At 38.8% G+C, this 16794-nt stretch overlaps 2 protein-coding genes across 3 annotated transcripts in view; both read right to left on the minus strand.

The window, feature by feature from the left end:
- Window positions 1–12528, minus strand: part of LOC119146880 (macrophage mannose receptor 1-like) — a 33951-nt gene extending 21423 nt beyond the window's left edge. The window contains exons 1-11 of one of the 2 annotated variants that reach the window (XM_037385217.1): window positions 12371–12528; window positions 11115–11288; window positions 9475–9636; window positions 8432–8545; window positions 7198–7344; window positions 5782–5961; window positions 4748–4902; window positions 3389–3502; window positions 2954–3069; window positions 1925–2073; window positions 846–1045 (exon numbers count right to left, since the gene is read on the minus strand). In XM_037385217.1, coding sequence (XP_037241114.1) covers window positions 846–1045; window positions 1925–2073; window positions 2954–3069; window positions 3389–3502; window positions 4748–4902; window positions 5782–5961; window positions 7198–7344; window positions 8432–8545; window positions 9475–9636; window positions 11115–11288; window positions 12371–12431 — 1572 coding nt within the window. In that variant the 5' untranslated portion in view covers window positions 12432–12528. Of the gene's footprint in view, window positions 1–845; window positions 1046–1924; window positions 2074–2953; window positions 3070–3388; window positions 3503–4747; window positions 4903–5781; window positions 5965–7197; window positions 7345–8431; window positions 8546–9474; window positions 9637–11114; window positions 11289–12370 lie in introns of both variants that reach the window. The other variant, XM_037385216.1, reaches the window with a different exon arrangement.
- Window positions 12529–14659: 2131 nt separating this feature from the next.
- The window catches only part of LOC119146879 (macrophage mannose receptor 1-like), a 37623-nt gene continuing 35488 nt past the window's right edge, over window positions 14660–16794 (minus strand). Inside the window, exons 29-30 of the mRNA XM_037385215.1 lie at window positions 16187–16219; window positions 14660–15524 (exon numbers count right to left, since the gene is read on the minus strand). Coding sequence (XP_037241112.1) covers window positions 15361–15524; window positions 16187–16219 — 197 coding nt within the window. The 3' untranslated portion in view covers window positions 14660–15360. The remainder of the gene's footprint in view (window positions 15525–16186; window positions 16220–16794) is intronic.

A 16794-nucleotide genomic window follows, 5' to 3' on the forward strand; every position in this document is an offset into this window, starting at 1 on the left:
GCAGGGCAGGCATACAAATAGCTCCACTTTCTGCTATGAAATTTGTACATTCTTGAAGTAAGAAACTGGATGCTTTACATTTTTGGGAAAGGATAGTCTACAATTTGGTAATTGGCATAACCAATAATGTTAGTAACAATAATTAAATGTGACAAAGAAGTTGAGACCCTTATAAATACAGAGCTAAAATGATCTCTGGCCTCCCAATAGGCAGTCTCAAGAAAGAAAGAGAGAGGATACTTTACATGTAAAGACCTGGAAGAACAGTGTTGCATATTCACTTTTACTTGATCTGTTTTGCCTTTTCTCTACCTTTTTTTCTTTTCAAAAAGGAGACTTTAAAAAGCATTTTTAGCTAAATCAAGAGAATGCCCAAAACCTTTACTTGCTGAAGAGTCACTGATGTCAAACTAAACCTGGATCTAAAAGTATCACTAATAGTATCACATGCTGTGTGAGGAAAAGTTGGCAGAGGCCCAGGTTTCTATAAATTTTCTCTTAGAAATATTATCTTACACAAGTGACACTGCCAGCTCTTGGGATGCCATACTATGTTTTTCTGAGATCCCGTATTCCTGGAAGCAAATAAATCAAGTGAGGTTCTCACCTGGCATTTAAATAAAAGAAAATATATTTCTAGCTCTCTGTTTTCATTGTTTCAGGTATTTCATTGTTGACTTTCATTATATTTGATGGATTTTCTCATGGTTTTTTGCCTTCTGTTGCTATAAAGATAATTCCCTAAAACTGACCCAGCCCTTGGTCTCTGAGTACCACTGTGACCAGGGCACCGACCCTGGGCTGCCCAGCACTCAGACTGGCACTGAAGGGAGACACACACTTACTTTGAAGCACGAGTCTGCCTGGGAGGCTCCGTCCCAACCTTCAGCACAGGCGGCCGTAGGGACCCGTACTGGCGGAGCAGGAGGTAGCATTCCTGCTGCCTGCTGTTTGCAAAGGTAATTTGCTGTCTTCTCGCAGCTAACCACATCCCATAATCCAGCTGCAATTCCAGTTCCCATGACAACACAGCCTTGCTCTTTTCCTTTGTGGCATTGAAAAGAAATTAGTAAAAACAAAATCTTAATTGCTTTCTAAGAAATGAGACTTTCACTTTTATTCATAGAAAAGTATGAAAAGGAAGATGCAGATTGTACAGATTAAAACCCATCCTGGATATAAAATTATTTTAAATACTTCCTGCCAGGGGCCAGATATGGGCCAATAAGTCTCACAGACACACCTTTGCCAAAAAGGGGGATTTGCAGCTTTAGAATCTAAATCTTCTTTATGTTGCCACCCCATGGAAATCACAGGGCAAATGGCACTTGATTTTATTTACATATGTAGTAAATGGCCTGACAGCTACTTTGGGGTTCTCAATATCCAGGCAATTCAATTTCAAGAAGGCTGATATCAAGTACAAGAAGTTTGTTTTAAGGCATAACTAGCTAGTGTGAAGGCAAGAGTTCTCCTGCAGACGCTAATCCGTTTTGCTGAAATGCTGAACAGCTGGATGTTTGCTGCTCATTTCTTACATATGCACCTTGTGGGCCAAAACCCTGTCCATAATAATTTTTCTCAATCTGATTAGTTGTTGTTAGCTGGTGTTAAGAAGTTGAAAAAAAATGAGACCATGGACCTTTTAAACTCCTGCACAGTATTGCCTTCAGTCTAACCCATTACAAATCTGTTTCTGTACAACTTTGCAGGAGATTGACTTACACAACACCTGACAGCTGTGACAGTGCTGGTTGCACTGTTGTCAAACACAACGTCTGATGCTGTTGGTCATTTACATCTACCAGCACAAAATCAAATGCCCACTCTAATTTCAAACACTAGGGGATGGGATGGAAAGCAGAAACCCGCATGAATTGCAGCTGCAGTCCTGTCACAGGGGTCGAGCCCGTGCAGAGCTTACCTGGCATTAGTGTATTCCAGTGTGTGAAGAGGGGACTTTCACCACTGGTCCACCTGAAAATCCCTTGTTCTTCTGTGTTGGAGAGACCAATCCAGAAATACGTTTCAGACCTCAGCCCCGTCAGACTAATCAGAAAGGCTTGCTCAGTTCTGAAGCGGAAAACAGTGTTCATTCACAACCTGTTGTCTTGCAATATTAATCTAAGCGGTACAAATAGAGGTATCGCTATCATGCTAGCATGACCGCCAGGCAACAGCTCTGCAGTGAAGTGCAGACAAAACCTCAGCAGGCTTTGAAGTGTGGTCAAAAGAACTTGGTGAGGGACAACTTTCTCCTTCCATCTGAAGGCACCTTCTTTTCTTTCTATCCAGTTCTGTGAAATGTCACAAATCACTGCTTACATGGGCTTCTAGCTGTGTTCTCCTGTTTTGCTAGTCTTTCCAAATCTTGGAGGTACCTCAGACCACCAGGTCAGGACCAAACTGTCAGCTTTGCTAGCCATCACTTCTGAAAGCAGTCATGTTCCTCAGAGGCCATGAAGCCTGCAAAGCCTGACCAAGGTACAGGTAGGCTGGAAATGATACATTCTGGCTGTGGTGGGGCAGGTCCTGGTTAAGATTTCCTACATTTGTTTGGAATTTGGCTCAGAAGGTAGTTTAGAAAAATATTTTTGTTAAAGCCCTCCTATCATAATGAGATAACATCCATCAGTAAATAGATTAAAATTGTAGTAACTACTTTCCAACAGAAAAAAAAAAAACCAAAATAATATAGAAATTGCTTTAATTAAGAATTGAAAATAACAGAAAGGATCCCCAAAATTTTAAAAATGTTGTAATAGATTAAGTAGAAACCCTTAAAACATTGAGCACATTTTTTTCCTTCATGGATAACTTTATTTAGCTTACTACTACAAAATTTTTGAAAATTGCTGATAAAACACTTTGAAAAGTTCAAAAAATGGACAAGTTTTGCAAGTTTCTTCATCAGAAGCACTGATTTTGAAGTACAAAAGAGATATTTTCCTACCTGCTTTCCACTGTAGCTAGATAAGCTTTGCTCTGTTCACATCTCTTACTTGCTTCTGAGAATGTCAAAAGTGCAGAGCCCACCATGTAACAGTGTGAACCATATCTTTTCCAACCCTGTAACAAACATAAAGTTCTTAAGGTGAAATTGAAAGAGACTTCAATATTAGCTCTGCTCTTTTGTGTATAAATATACCATGTTAAATTTGTTGCAGGTCATGTACATGTAAATTAATTTTGACTTTCTTGAGTATTTTCACAGCAAAAATGAAAAATGCACATCTATTAGTAAATTGCTAGTAGGAAAAGACTAGGTTACCTCAAGAGTAGATTTTCTAGAAGATACAAACACAAAGACTCTAAGAGAAGCAAGAACCAGTAAATGAATTTGTGTTCATGTTTTCCCAAAAGAATTAATTTATGAGAGAACATTTACATCTCGGCAGCCTGGGTCCTCTATTGTCTCTTCTTCAGAGGATTGTGATGAAGGCTTCTTTTTACAGATGTAACCAAGTTGCTTATTGCAAACATCTGTTGCCCAGTATCCGTCCTGGAACAGCAGGGAGAAGAAATGAATGTAAAAAGGGGACATTCATAATCATTTCCTCTTTCTTCACTACAAGGCCCAATGAAATATGTTACCTAGGAAGGCTATGGGACCATTGCCGGAGTTTTATTAAAAAAAGATAAAAATAAAAAAGACACATCTATCAGTATTAGTTTAAGAAACATTTGATGCTCATTTCAGATGAAAGAAGGAAATAAGTAACATCTTGAAGTCTCAGCGTTACTTGCCATCATAACTGTCTAATGAGAGGGTTTGTAAAGGTACGTTTCATCAGGGGCTAATGGATCTGCATTCAGAGCAGGATTATTTCACTACACTTCTGGAAAAAAGGTCAACGAAACTGAAATAATACACATCCGAGCGTGTTGCAGTAAATCTATTTTATCCATCAAGGAGAAGACTGAAAACGATGGATTTCTTTTTAAAAAGGAATTATGTAAAAAATAAAATTTAAATAGGAACATTTTTTCCACATAAAATCTGCTCTAGCATCAATTCTATTAATGCCTAGTACTGGCAAGCAATGTTCTTCTATGATATAGCAGTTCTTTCAACAACAGCATGTATTTCATAACAGGATTTTCTATTTGCTGCTTTCATGAAAAAATTAATGACACTGCATGTGTACGTGTGTGTATGTACATGCATGTAACTGTGTCAAACAACCATGTCTTGCAGGAAAATGACTTTGTGAGTCAAGCAGTCAGAAATACTGTAGGATTTTAGGTTAGGTATTTGGCAGGTAGAAATTTGAACTCTATGTCACAGCTGGAAAAACACGACCTAGTGCCAGGTTTCCATGCCTCAATGCCGTGTCTTAGTGGCATGACAATGGGGGACATAATGGTTTGTCGGATCGGAAAACAGGGTATGCAAATACCCTCTATGATAACCACACAATGTATTAGCTAGTTTATCCCCATTCCTCCCCCAGAGCCATAACTTTTTTCATCACTGCAATCATGAAAATGAATCTGATGTAAAATTTCTGGATCAGACTATTCAGCAGATAAGAAATTTCAGAAGGCAGCACTAGGAAAACGCTACCTCTCTGTTTCTGATCTCTCCTGTCCTCTGAACTTCTCTTCTGGTTGATGCCAACTTTATGGGGAAAACTATTTTAGGGTAAGATACAGAATAACTCTTGAATAAGCATATAATGGCAAGTGATTTCAGACTGACATAATTATTCGTTTGCATTACTATGAAATAACTGCATAGATATACCTGCCCCTTCATAACAACACAATCCTCCAGACCGTTTGTGTAGGTGGGATGCCTGCGCTGCCATTTGGTGAATGTCACAGGAGTCCTGTCACTCCACTCAAAATAGAAGTGAGCCTTCAGGTCGTTCAGGCCCAGCCACAGCTCTTCTGTTGGCTCTGGAGCATGGAAAAGAATAGGTTTGCTTGTGGCCCACTGTGCAATACAGCGAACATTTTCAGCTGCAGAGCAAAGAGGGACTGATAAATGTGGAATGTGGCACATGAGAGGTGGTCTCTGTGCTTTAATAAATATGCTGGTTTCCTCTCAGATCTGTGGTAAGAGATGCCTTGGTACTGAAAGGGCCTCCGATTCCATACAGAAATACTGAGTTTAATAAACATAAACTATGGCTGGCAGAAGACTTTTGCAAACTTTCTGAGTATCTGTGATTCAGAGCGACAAAATGGCCCCTAGCATGGAGGGTGGGACAGTGAGTGGCTGTGAGTGTCCCACCTCGGGAGGTCAAACCGAGCCCAAGCCATGAGGACATCTGCCAATGCATCTCTTTAATGGGGAAGCATCAGACAGCCTGTAATGGCCCGTCAGGGGGGTTCATCAAGTCCAGCATGTGTGACAAGTGTCAGGACTGGGTAATACAGATCCAAGGGAAATCAGAAGTGAAAAGGTGTTAATTTCTTAGAAGAATATGTAGCAAGAGGTTTTAATCTCAGCAAGAAGTTAGATTTCTTCTAGGTTTGGAGCTCTGTTCTGAATATATTGAACACAGAGTAAAGGTGCCAGAAGTGCAATTTTTAGAGATCTTTTTGTGTCTCTGCAAGGGATACCTTTCCTTTTTTAGTTTTCCTGCTTTATAATGTTTCTTGATAAACATAAATATACTTCTATTTGTGCAACAGCAACAACATAAAAGAGCACCATAAATTAGATTCAGCCTTCCACTTGTGATATTTCAGAGAAACTATTAATATTTAATATGAAGCTCAGCTTTTATGTGATAGTTGGGGCAAACAATACAGGCCTACATACATACTCACTGTAACCAAGCTGTGACACTAGAAAGCTGAACTCAGCAATGTGGTGGACACTTGCCAAATCTCCATCTTGCTTCTTACATGAAATGAGAGCATCTTTCCATGTTTTGGATTCCCGCTGAATGCTGTAGCAGTGACCTGCATATGGCCACCAACCATCTGCGCACTTAATAGGTCTCAATTCTTCTAAAAACAAAGCACAGATTTTCGGAGCAATTTTGCAAGAGGGAAATAAAGGACACTACAATGAAGTCTCTCAGGCACTCTTTACAAAAGTGGGACTATATGAATAAACATATAGCTGTAGTTAGAAATGCAAATACATTCAAATGAAAAACAAATATCATTAAGGCACAGTATGCTAAATATGCAAATAGAATGTCTCCTTAAGCAGAGAATCATTGAAAAATGCCCATATTGTGTCAGAAATGAAATTTGAAATCATGATCTGGGAGGAAAGAGAGACCAAAGCAGACGTCAGCCTCTCCCCTCCTTGCCCCCCGGAGGAATTTGGTCAGTGTGCCATGGTCTCCCTCGCTGCCTGGGTGGCTGACATTAGGCTCTGCCTGCTGTACAATGTCCTCTTGCAAACAGACATAATTTTCAGATATGGAAAAGCATGAAGTAATTCTTTGGTAATTGCAGCTCAGTAAACATTGCAAATTAGTGCAGAGCTGGTAGTCTTCATATTGACTCAGTGACCTTTTTATTACTTAGATTTCTAAATATCTTTGAAAGCTTACCTTAAGCTTGCTTTGAAAATAGAATCTTGCATTTCTTTTTAAGGTTAATACTGGAATAAAGGTTCTCTGAAATTATTTCTCAACTTTCTTCAATATAACTACTTTTTAAAAGTAGCTTTTATAACATTCCCAGGTGATAGCCTCCAGCAGTTCCCTCATGTATGTGACATGCTCATAGCCTTGTTATGTCATTGAAGCCATAGGTCAGGGTGGCCCATGGATGAAATGCAGCCTGTGCATACTGCTGCTCCTCCTGCTCTGCTCATCTAAACCCAATGCACTGCATAATGTTGTCATCAGAGGATGATTTTTTTCATGGATGTTAGATTAACTGCACTTGCTCATTTGGAGCAAATGAGAATAAAATTTCTACTGTATTTATGCAAATTTGATTGTTGGCACTAGTTACCATGATAGAGCAACTTCTATCTGTCTTGCAAGAATGAATGATAGAGATGGTACAAAATAATATTCTCCTGTGGATGTTTAATACACAGTGGGAGGACAAAGGCAACATATAAAAGTCTGTGTGTGCCTGTATAGCTGTGTTTTTCAAGAGTTTCTAATGTCTTGGTTGAAAAATAATGCTGCATACCTTTTACCATTTGCAGATCTTTCACAGACTGCTCTTTCTAGAAGTCAGAGAAAAACCTTTTGTTTTATTTGACTAACCTACCTTTGGGTATAATGTCAGACTTTGAACTGAAGTTTCTCTTTTGGCAAATGTAGCCAAGTCTCTGGTTACATGCTTGATTTTCCCATTTAGCATTCTTTCTGGGATTCATCACTCCACAGATTTTCCCAGGGAGTAGGAAAGGACTTCCTTAGTGTAAGAGAGAAAATAGAATCTCATAGCAAAAATAAAAATGATTAACAAAACCATTACATTATCAGTAGAAACACCAACTTATTCTGATTTCCTCAGTGCTTAATGTGAAGAAGCTCTGCCCTATAGGATAACTGCTATTGCAGTTTATAGGGTGCTGCTTCTAGTCTATGTTTTACAAGTAAAGTAAAAGCTTTGTTTCAGGATAGTACTGGGAAATTTCTAGTTCTTTTCCTGATATCCTGGTGCTCATAGACAGAGCAGATGAACCTTTGTCCTGTGTAAAAAACTTCTAGACTTTAAGAATATTGAGTTTTAAGTTATATTAACTCCAGTATATGTCAAGATTTTCACAGTTCTGCTTTCCTATAAATTGGCTTTTCTGTATTCTGTTGCGGTGTGCAAAAGCCTCTGTAATCAGGAAAGGAAATTTAATGACACAGAATTTTTGAAGACTTAGAGGAAAGTGTAATTATTCCTTTACCAGTTTGTACCTTTTCCAAAACAGGAGACAGCTTGAAATACTTGTGGCACAAAGCAAGCACAGGACCAAAAAACCAACAAGCAAACAGAAGAGCTCCCTGCCTGTGAGGAGCACCACAAACCCACCTTGTCTCCCTTCCTTGAGGTGGCCCAGTGCAATTTTGCCTACACTGTTGAGGAATTATGAGATGGTTCTGTAAGCCTTTCAATAATATTTAAAATTTCTTCAGATGACATAGTGCCATTATATTCTAAATAGGTTTGCTACCTTTGCAAGATTTTATTTATATTCATACTCTTGGACAGCACATTATGGAAAAAATTCTGATCTCTGATCTGTAGGCTTATATATTACTCCAAATGATACTCTGCTTTCATAAGCAAGATCTTTGTTTAGATAAGAAAATAAAAGAACCTGCTATAGCTGATATCCACACTGAACTTCGTAATTTGAAGTGTAATTCTTAAAATAAAGATCTATATCTTCAGCTATTGTAAATCAGAATGGGCTTTGCTGAAATAAAAGTAGCTAAGGCAGTTTTTATTAGTTGGTCTCTTATCAGAATCCATTCAAAGGTTACCAAATAGATACAGTTCTTACCTGGAGCCCAGTTTAGATATCTGAAAGGACTGCCCCCAACCCATTGCCATCCACTGTTGAAATTCAGACTGTTCAATCCAATCCAGAATGCAAAACTGAAATTTTTAATTAGCTCTAAATTAGGGGAAAAAAAAGTCAGTTGTATGTCCCTATTCTCATCCTTAGCAAGTTCATGTAAAAGAAATAAAGGCAAAAGCAAGAAATTTATTTTTCTTAGTTTAAACCAGCCAAATTCTAGTACTTTCCACATTATTGAGTTGCACAAATTAAAAGAGTAACATATTTAAATGAATAAATATCAATTTAGCAGAGATCTCAGTTGTTAAAAGGGAAAATTAACATCTTATTTTACTAATAAGAGTTTACTTCTCTCACTTTGTTTCATTACAATATAAGAAATGCAAAAAATACCTTTTGCCATTAGGGAACTGTGCTAAAATGTTTCTGTAACAGATTTCATGGAGTAAATACACCATAAAAGACGAAGACATTGTGCCAATCAGTTACTTCCAGATTTTTTTCTCTTAGTGGTTTCAATGCCCCCTTCACACCATTTATAACCAAACTGATATCATGATACTTGTTTCTGAAATCCACTGGAGTTATTTGGAATTTATGTGTGCGAATGTACCAATATTAGAACCATCATCGTATGTTCTCCTAGAAAGATTAATAATCCTTGGAACACAGAGGAAAAAGGCAAATCTAAGAACCAGACCATAGCCCTGGTCAGGAATGAGTGCACCAGCATGAAGGCAACTGGAGGAAACCCTCTCCCTGGGACAGCGACAGAAGATGTGGTAGCTCCCACCTGGAGCCCAAAGGTGGGATGGGATCATATTCCCCCCTACAGAGGTTTGGGGCCAAACCTTCATATAAAAACACCAGCTAGTGAAGGGAGTTCAGACCATCTCCCTTTTGGCAGCTACTGAACCACCCCTGACACCCTGTCTTCTTCACTGAGAAAGAAGACAAGGCAGCCAACCTCATCATCTAAAGCTTTGGAACAGCATATTTTAAGGTCTTGTTCCCTACTATTTTACCTCCTATATATGCTTGTTCATGAATCTCTATGATGCTTAATAGTTCTGCATCTTGCTGCTGACAGCTTTTTCTTGCTTGGTGCCATGTTAGAGCTGATTCTGAATTTATCTGATAGTGAGTGCCAGTTGAAACATCCTCTGTCCAAAATCTTCCTGTGTCATCTGGAAGAAGAGGTGATGTAGAGCACTGCTGTTAGAGGACTGACATTGCACCAACTAAAAGCAAGTATGTAATGATGCACAGTAATTAAAAATGCACAGTATTAACTGTATGCTATCATCCAGAAAAACTGAAATCAGATTAGGCATTAATTAAAGTGTAAAAAAAGTGTAATTGTTATGAAATTTAAAACATTAATTTAAATTTCTGGGGTTTTAGAAGGAAGTGAATGGGTTTCCAGCATTTGCTTTTAAATTGTTTTACACAAAACGTAGTACTAAGTAAACCAGACATATCTGTTGATTGAAAAAAGAGATTCCAGGGTAAAGTCAGAGGAAGGTAAGCATGTAGGTGAACTATGACCCTGAAGGCTCTTCAGCCCTGTGGGGCAGGAACTCCCTCTTAGCTCATCGTCCAGAGAAGCAGCTTTTTAAAAAATGGCAGAACCTTGCCCTTGACAGGCTGAGGAGCTATAAAAGCAGTCTGTGTAGCACCAACAGACAGATCAGCTGCAGTCTTTCTTTGCAGAACAGCTCCCAAAACCTTGTGAAACTGTTGTGTTTTTGGGAAGGTGTAGATGAATGAAGGCAGTGGGTTGATCAGCATTGATAACATGCAGCTGTGGCCTTGCCTCAGAGGCAGTGGGTTGGTTGGCATGGATGATGTGCAGCTGTAGCTCATCCTGCTAAGTGGTTACAAAGCCCTGAGGAGTGTGGGAGAGGGGGTTGGATGGAGGAGCAGGAGTGTGGTCTGATCTCTGGAGGAAGGGGAAAAACAGCATGGACAGTAGAATCTTACTAATGGTAAATAAAAACCTTGTTGCGGCCTACTGATTTCTGCTGCAGCAGTTGGTGCCCTGTGTGAGGTTGGCTGAGTTGGACTAAGACAGAAAGGCAGTTGGTGAGGAAAGTGAAACAGTTTGTATACTGAGGTGAAGGGATCCAAATGTAAGTCTGGTACAGAAGACAGAATGAAGATGGGAGAGGAGGATAATTTTAGCAGCAGCATTTTTGTGTAGGCTGCTAACTGGAAACAAGAACAAGAAAGGAAATGGATGTTAAGGGGGAAAAAACAGTAGATAGCAGTTTAAGTGAGAATAGACCTACAGGGCACGCCTGAGGAATACAGGACAATGGGAATTTTCTGAAAGGAAGAAACATGTCTAGATTCATACTGATCATGACATGCACTGAAGTCACATGAAACAAGATATCAAAGAGCCTCTTCATCTCACTTGTCCACAAAACCACCTCCAGCAGGTGAGTCTGGCTAGGCTGAACCATACCTGGGGCCACATTTCCACTTGCTGTAGGAGCACTTGGCTACTGGGGCTAATGGTCAACCAGATCAATTTCATTTGGGCTACTCTGACAAGGATTGTCATGAGGGTGGGCAGCTGGTAGCTGATAAAGAGCCTGGTACCTCAGTAGATAGTTTGCTGTGTTTCATGGCAAGTTAATAAATAAAATGCAGGACTTACTTATGAGTGGGCAAAATCCATACTGTTTATCAGCATCAAAGTCTGTGGTTGTTGCACACCAGAGCCAGCCATCTGACCTACCAGCATCTGTGCACTCATTGTACTGTTGGCCTTCATATTTGAAAGGGAATACACAGGGCTGTCCATTGGCATTTCCTTGTAATGTAAAAGTGTCTAGGAGGCAGAAAAGATTATGAGGACATATGAAAATAATCCTAAAATCATAAATCTGAGTTCCTAGAAATGGATCTATCTATCAGTATATTTCTCTAAATTGAGAGGTCACACCATCTATTTTAATTTTAATTTTTCCCCTTGTGCAGCTAGAGATTTTAAATACAATATAATGTTTTAGTAAAATTTGGGGTTAAAATACTGCTTTTAGAGTTGGATATATATTCCCTGTAGGAAAGTCAAGTTCTGTGATGATAAATTGTGGTTCCTGAAGACAGAAAACTTATAAGTAGATCTCAGACAGAGTTCACTGCATTGTTGTATTCTGTATGGCTCAATAGGTTCACTTTATCACTCCATCTTCTCATTAATTGTTTGAAGAAAAAGGATAGCTGACCAGAGACAATACAGATCAGACTGTCATGAACATATTTACTGACTAAAAATGTTAGGTTTCAATTTCACATTTTGCACTTGCACATTCACCCTCAACTCAGACTCTTTAAGGTTAGCAATGCTTCATCTTTTTAAACTATCACAGTATTACAGGAGCATTCTTTTATCCTGAAATTTTTGAAATACACCTTCAATCTCACATTCATCTGCTCAGTTCTCTGTACATTGCTGCTTTACCGTTTCTCTCTATAGCTATATCCAATGTGGTCAAACTGGAGGTCAGGAGTCAGGTGTTCCTTCTCATACCTCATGAGCAGAAAAAGAAACTTGCATGAAAACATGGCTCTAAACCCCTTTGATCACTGCACGATGGGTGTGATGGGCAGGGTAAATGGAGATCTCCATGCTTCCTCATCTCTCAGAACCCTCCCACAGAGTGCCATCTGATTTAGTATTTCCACAGAAAGAAATTGCAGTTTACAGATTCTGCTCTTACTACCTCCATTTACCCCTACACCTCCGTTCCTTTATTCTGTGAATCAACAACATATCCAACATACTCTTCAGATCATGTATCAAATCTGATAACAAATACAAAATAATCAATCTATGCATTAAAACTGTAAAGCTGCCCAAGGAAAAACATTATCATAGCTAGCTCAACACAAAGCCAACAAGAAACTTACCCGATGACTGTAATGAGCCATGCATGAGGGAAAGGAAAACTAAGAACTTGGAGAAACTCATTGCAAATGGAACTTGCCTTTCATTCCCCTACTAAAAGTTGGACTGTGAAATTGGTAATGTATAAAATCCTTTTGAGTGAGGATAGTAACAGGTCCTTCTCTGTGTCAAAGCATTGATGGATAAAGCTCTGTACCCTAAATACAGAAATATCCTGTCACATGGTATTTTGAAATAACTGGCGTGCACATTGCAGACACTTCTCTTTCTGAAAAGCGAGTTGCTTCCAAAACTGAAGTCTCCATCCATGTAACAGGAGGTGGTGACATTTGTCTTTTTTCTGGGACTTTACCAGTATTACATACAGGTCAGTTGTTGGGGTGCTACACAGGACAGATCTCTAAAAAAGCAACTTGAGAACTGGTGACAAGAAACCAGCAGTCAAATATCATTGATTGAAAACTCAGTCTCTGCTTTAACCCTTACATCTCAGAAACGAAGGGAGACAAACCCCCAGTGGTTCAGCACATTGCCATAATGCCACAACTCTACATATCTAGAAGAAAGAGAAAATTTTACAGATCTGCAGTATTCGGTGCTTTATGAATTATTGCTCACTTTAGAGAGCTAAAATTGTTTTTTTCCGCACTGCTACACTGTTTGCTTTGATCACAGTTTGAGACTGTGCTGTTCATAGCTACTTGTCAAAGATCTGAAGGAAAACCTTGATGTCATAGGCTAGTGGTAAGCTTCCCTGTAACAGGCGGGAAACTTCTGCCTGGAATACTTTTGTCAAGCAAAAGGATGTGTTCATCTATGATCTGAGAAATTCCTAATGAGGGCATTCCAGGACAAAGTCAAACATAAGCTAAATTGGAGGAGCTCCTTTGAGCAAACTGCTGATTTGAAAACCTGTATTGGCATGGAGAGTCTTACACAACTGTGCTGCAAAGCTGTGTTGGCAAATATTCACATGCAGACAAGTCCTACTGTTCCTTCTTTTTGTTTACATCAGTGAAATTAAAATAAGTTGTGGTAACGAGATTGAAAAAAAGCGATTAGTGAAATAACCAGTAGTGAGATATATATAGAAGCTGAACAGGAGGTGTCATATGAGGAGCAACTATCTTTGCCTTCATTTATAAGGTGTTAGGGAAAATTGTTGCAAGTGCTGGCTAAACTTGTTGACTTGGCTGTTAGAAATCACTGAGAGAAAAACATTTTCAGAAGAAAGTGGCTGGATTTCAGTAAAAGTAGGAATTTAATAAAATGTTGAATTATAACTTTTCTATTTGCAGGTGACATTCAGGGAGTGCTTAGTGTGAGCGAGGCTTGCAAGAGTAGTACAAAGTTGTAAAGCTCAGCGGTACCACAGACAACAATGGGGTGGGAGAGAAATAGAAGCTGAGTTTACAGAGTGAAACCATATTTCAGATAAATCTGAAATCACAAAATGAAATGTCTCCAACAGAGGGGATCCCAAGGGAAAATACCTGGAGGACACAATTCCTGCCTAGTTTCCTCCTCTGCCCCATGAAGTCCAAACTGGGCTGTAGTCTCCCTTCTGTGTAAATGGATGCTGGTGAGAATTCAGCTCCCCAAGGCTGCAGAGTGATGGTAGGGGAGATTAATGCAAACACTGGGGTAGGCTTAAAGAACTGAGCACTTCAGAGCTGCCCTTTTCACGTGACCAACCAACTTGGTGCTGGTTGCAGTCTTTGGGGGGTTGATGTCCTGCATGCTGCATTTCACTTGTGCAATAACCTGCTCTCACAAGTGTGCTAAATTCTTGATTGTATTTACACCAAGAAAACCAGGACTACAGTGCCTAGAAAAGAAACTTTTTTTTTTTTTAATTACTATTTCTTTCAAGTTTCCGGCTTGCTCAGTAGACCCTGTGCAGCCTGGGGAGAGCAGGTTGTTTGCAGGGGCTATCTGCTAAGCACTCTTCTACATAAGATGTTTAGTGTCTATGTTATAATTGCAGCTCACCTAAATGCTATTTTGAACCGCTTTCCACTGTTTCACTAGCATCTTAAATTTAGTCTTGCAGATTCTTAGCACAGTATCAGCTGCTGCATTCCTTAGTTTTCAGTTCCTTTTTCTCACATTTAAAAATGGAAAGTTGAATTCAAAGTGGTGAGGAGAGAAGTGCTCCTTGTTATTGACAAAAGTTATTGCACAGGCAGGAGCACCTCCCTTCCCCTTTCCTCTTATTTGATTCACAGAGAAGGCTGAAGCTGAAAATTATCCTAATGAAAACTTTATTTATTTCAAAGCACTAAGAAAAAAAAAGAAGAATGCAAGGGTGAGAGTATTTTAATTCATATTAGTGAACATACTACAGTTAATCATATCAGATTGAAAAAAGACCAAAACCCACACTTGAGCTTGATATAATTGCCGGTATAAATTGTATTTTCCATAGCAGAAAACAAAAATGGCAAGCTTTCCTATCCCAAAATTATTGGAGATAATTATATGAAGCACCGTTTTCTAAGTGTGACAGGATACACCCATGAGGAACAATAAGCATGCTGGTCTGATGGAGTGAAGTTTGTGGGGCAAAATGAGTTCAAGGCTGCAATAGAGTCGGGCAGATTTTACTTTTTCAGTTCTTTGCAGTGTCCACAAAGTCATGGGAATACCATTTAAATAGTAATCACGCTGTACTGGACGTTCATTCTCACTGACTGACTTCTATAGTCCTTTTCCAGTATGTTTAATTATTTTTGACAAGTTGTTTACACCCGTGTTTTTGCTAAGCCTCTTGAGAACATCCTGTCAGTTACAAAAGTAAAACATCAATGCATAATTCTAGTTTTATAAAATACACATGGTACAGAAAAGGGATTTAATTTAAGATTACAGGTATTCTCACTGGAGACTTTTAACGGATACATCCTTTAACATCAGCAAGAACTTGCTCCTCTGAATTGGTAGATGCTACAGGACCCATTCTCACCAATTCTTCAGTCACTGAGACATCATTTCAGAAGTGTTTCATTGCAGAATCTGTTGATGGTTGGTTTTGTCTTTTTTTCTTGTAGAAATAGATTGACATGCCAGCTCCAAGAAAAGTGAGGATAGCCAAGAAAATGAGTGGCAAAACGAAGACAGGAACATGTGGGTGAGTCTCTTCATTGTTTTCCTTGCCTGAAATGAATGCATATAACTGTGAAAAACTTTAGTACGTTTTTATTCCACATACAGTATGAAAAGCATGGAGGATGTTCTCTCCTGCCTGAACTTGGAGTCTGTTCAGTGTAAATCTGAGCCCTGAATTGTTGCTTATCTGTAGCCAGGTCTCTGTTGCTAAAGCTAGCATGGTTTTAGTGGATCTGGATTACAGTGATATACAATGCATGCAGTGGGTGCTTGTAAAAATTTAATGAAAATGCATGTTTTAAATATGGATGTGGGATGGTTTTTATTTGGGAATTAGTTTTGCAATTTTTTTATGTTACATTATTTACAATAATACCTATGGAAAAAAACTTGCATGTACACCCATTTGCATATACATCTTTTGACAGCCTGGGTAAAGCTCTCTGTGCCTGCTCTCAAAGCTGGTCACAAATGGGGTCACTAATGAGCTTGTCAGCTCAGGGTTAGCCCAGGAGCAGTCCAGTCAACCAAGAATGTGTGGGTGCTCGTGTGCACGTTAAAGGCACTGTGGAATAACCCTGAGTGATTTATAGCCATGCATTCCAGTAACCGTCAGCAGGACTTGTTCTCTAAAAAGGAGGTGATTTGAGAAAACTCATTTGAAGTCCTTGTATTTAGATTTTTGTTAATTTTCTTAGGATAGCTCTTACCTTTTTGCTGTACAGGACTCCCGCTTGGCTCAACTTCAATGAATATCAGAGAGAAATAATTTGAATTAGAATTAGAATTCATAAGTTTGACTGTTTTGCTAAAATTACACTAGAGCAAAAATCCCTGAAGTATTACCATCACATTAATGACATATATGTTATAAAAGGCAACATCAGTGAGGTAAAAAACACATTACTAAAGTTTTACCTTCCTACTTAACATTACCAAACAATAATATTCATTCATTTTAAACTTTATATTGGTTTTATGTCTACCAACATTCAAATACTGACTTTTCTACGTTCAATTGAAAATACCTTTTCACATTTTTCCTGAAATACTAGTTTTAATTTACTAAGAACATGAGGTACAAGTCTGGAGATTAATTTCATACAGCAAGTTTTAGAAAGCTCTGTCTGTCCAGCAGGATTTTGCTGTTACAATTAAGTTTAAGATTCTTAAATGTCTTCCCTAGAAAATGCCCTCTGAATCAAGGCTGTAATCTTTGTATTTGCCTATGCGTAAGAAAGAGATAAAGAAAAGATATTTATCAAATCTTTTTTGTTGTAGTTGAAGAGGTGCAAAAAATATTTGACACTCAGAAGAA

This window comes from Falco rusticolus, chromosome 4, assembly GCF_015220075.1.
Source record: "Falco rusticolus isolate bFalRus1 chromosome 4, bFalRus1.pri, whole genome shotgun sequence".
Lineage (NCBI taxonomy): Eukaryota > Metazoa > Chordata > Aves > Falconiformes > Falconidae > Falco > Falco rusticolus.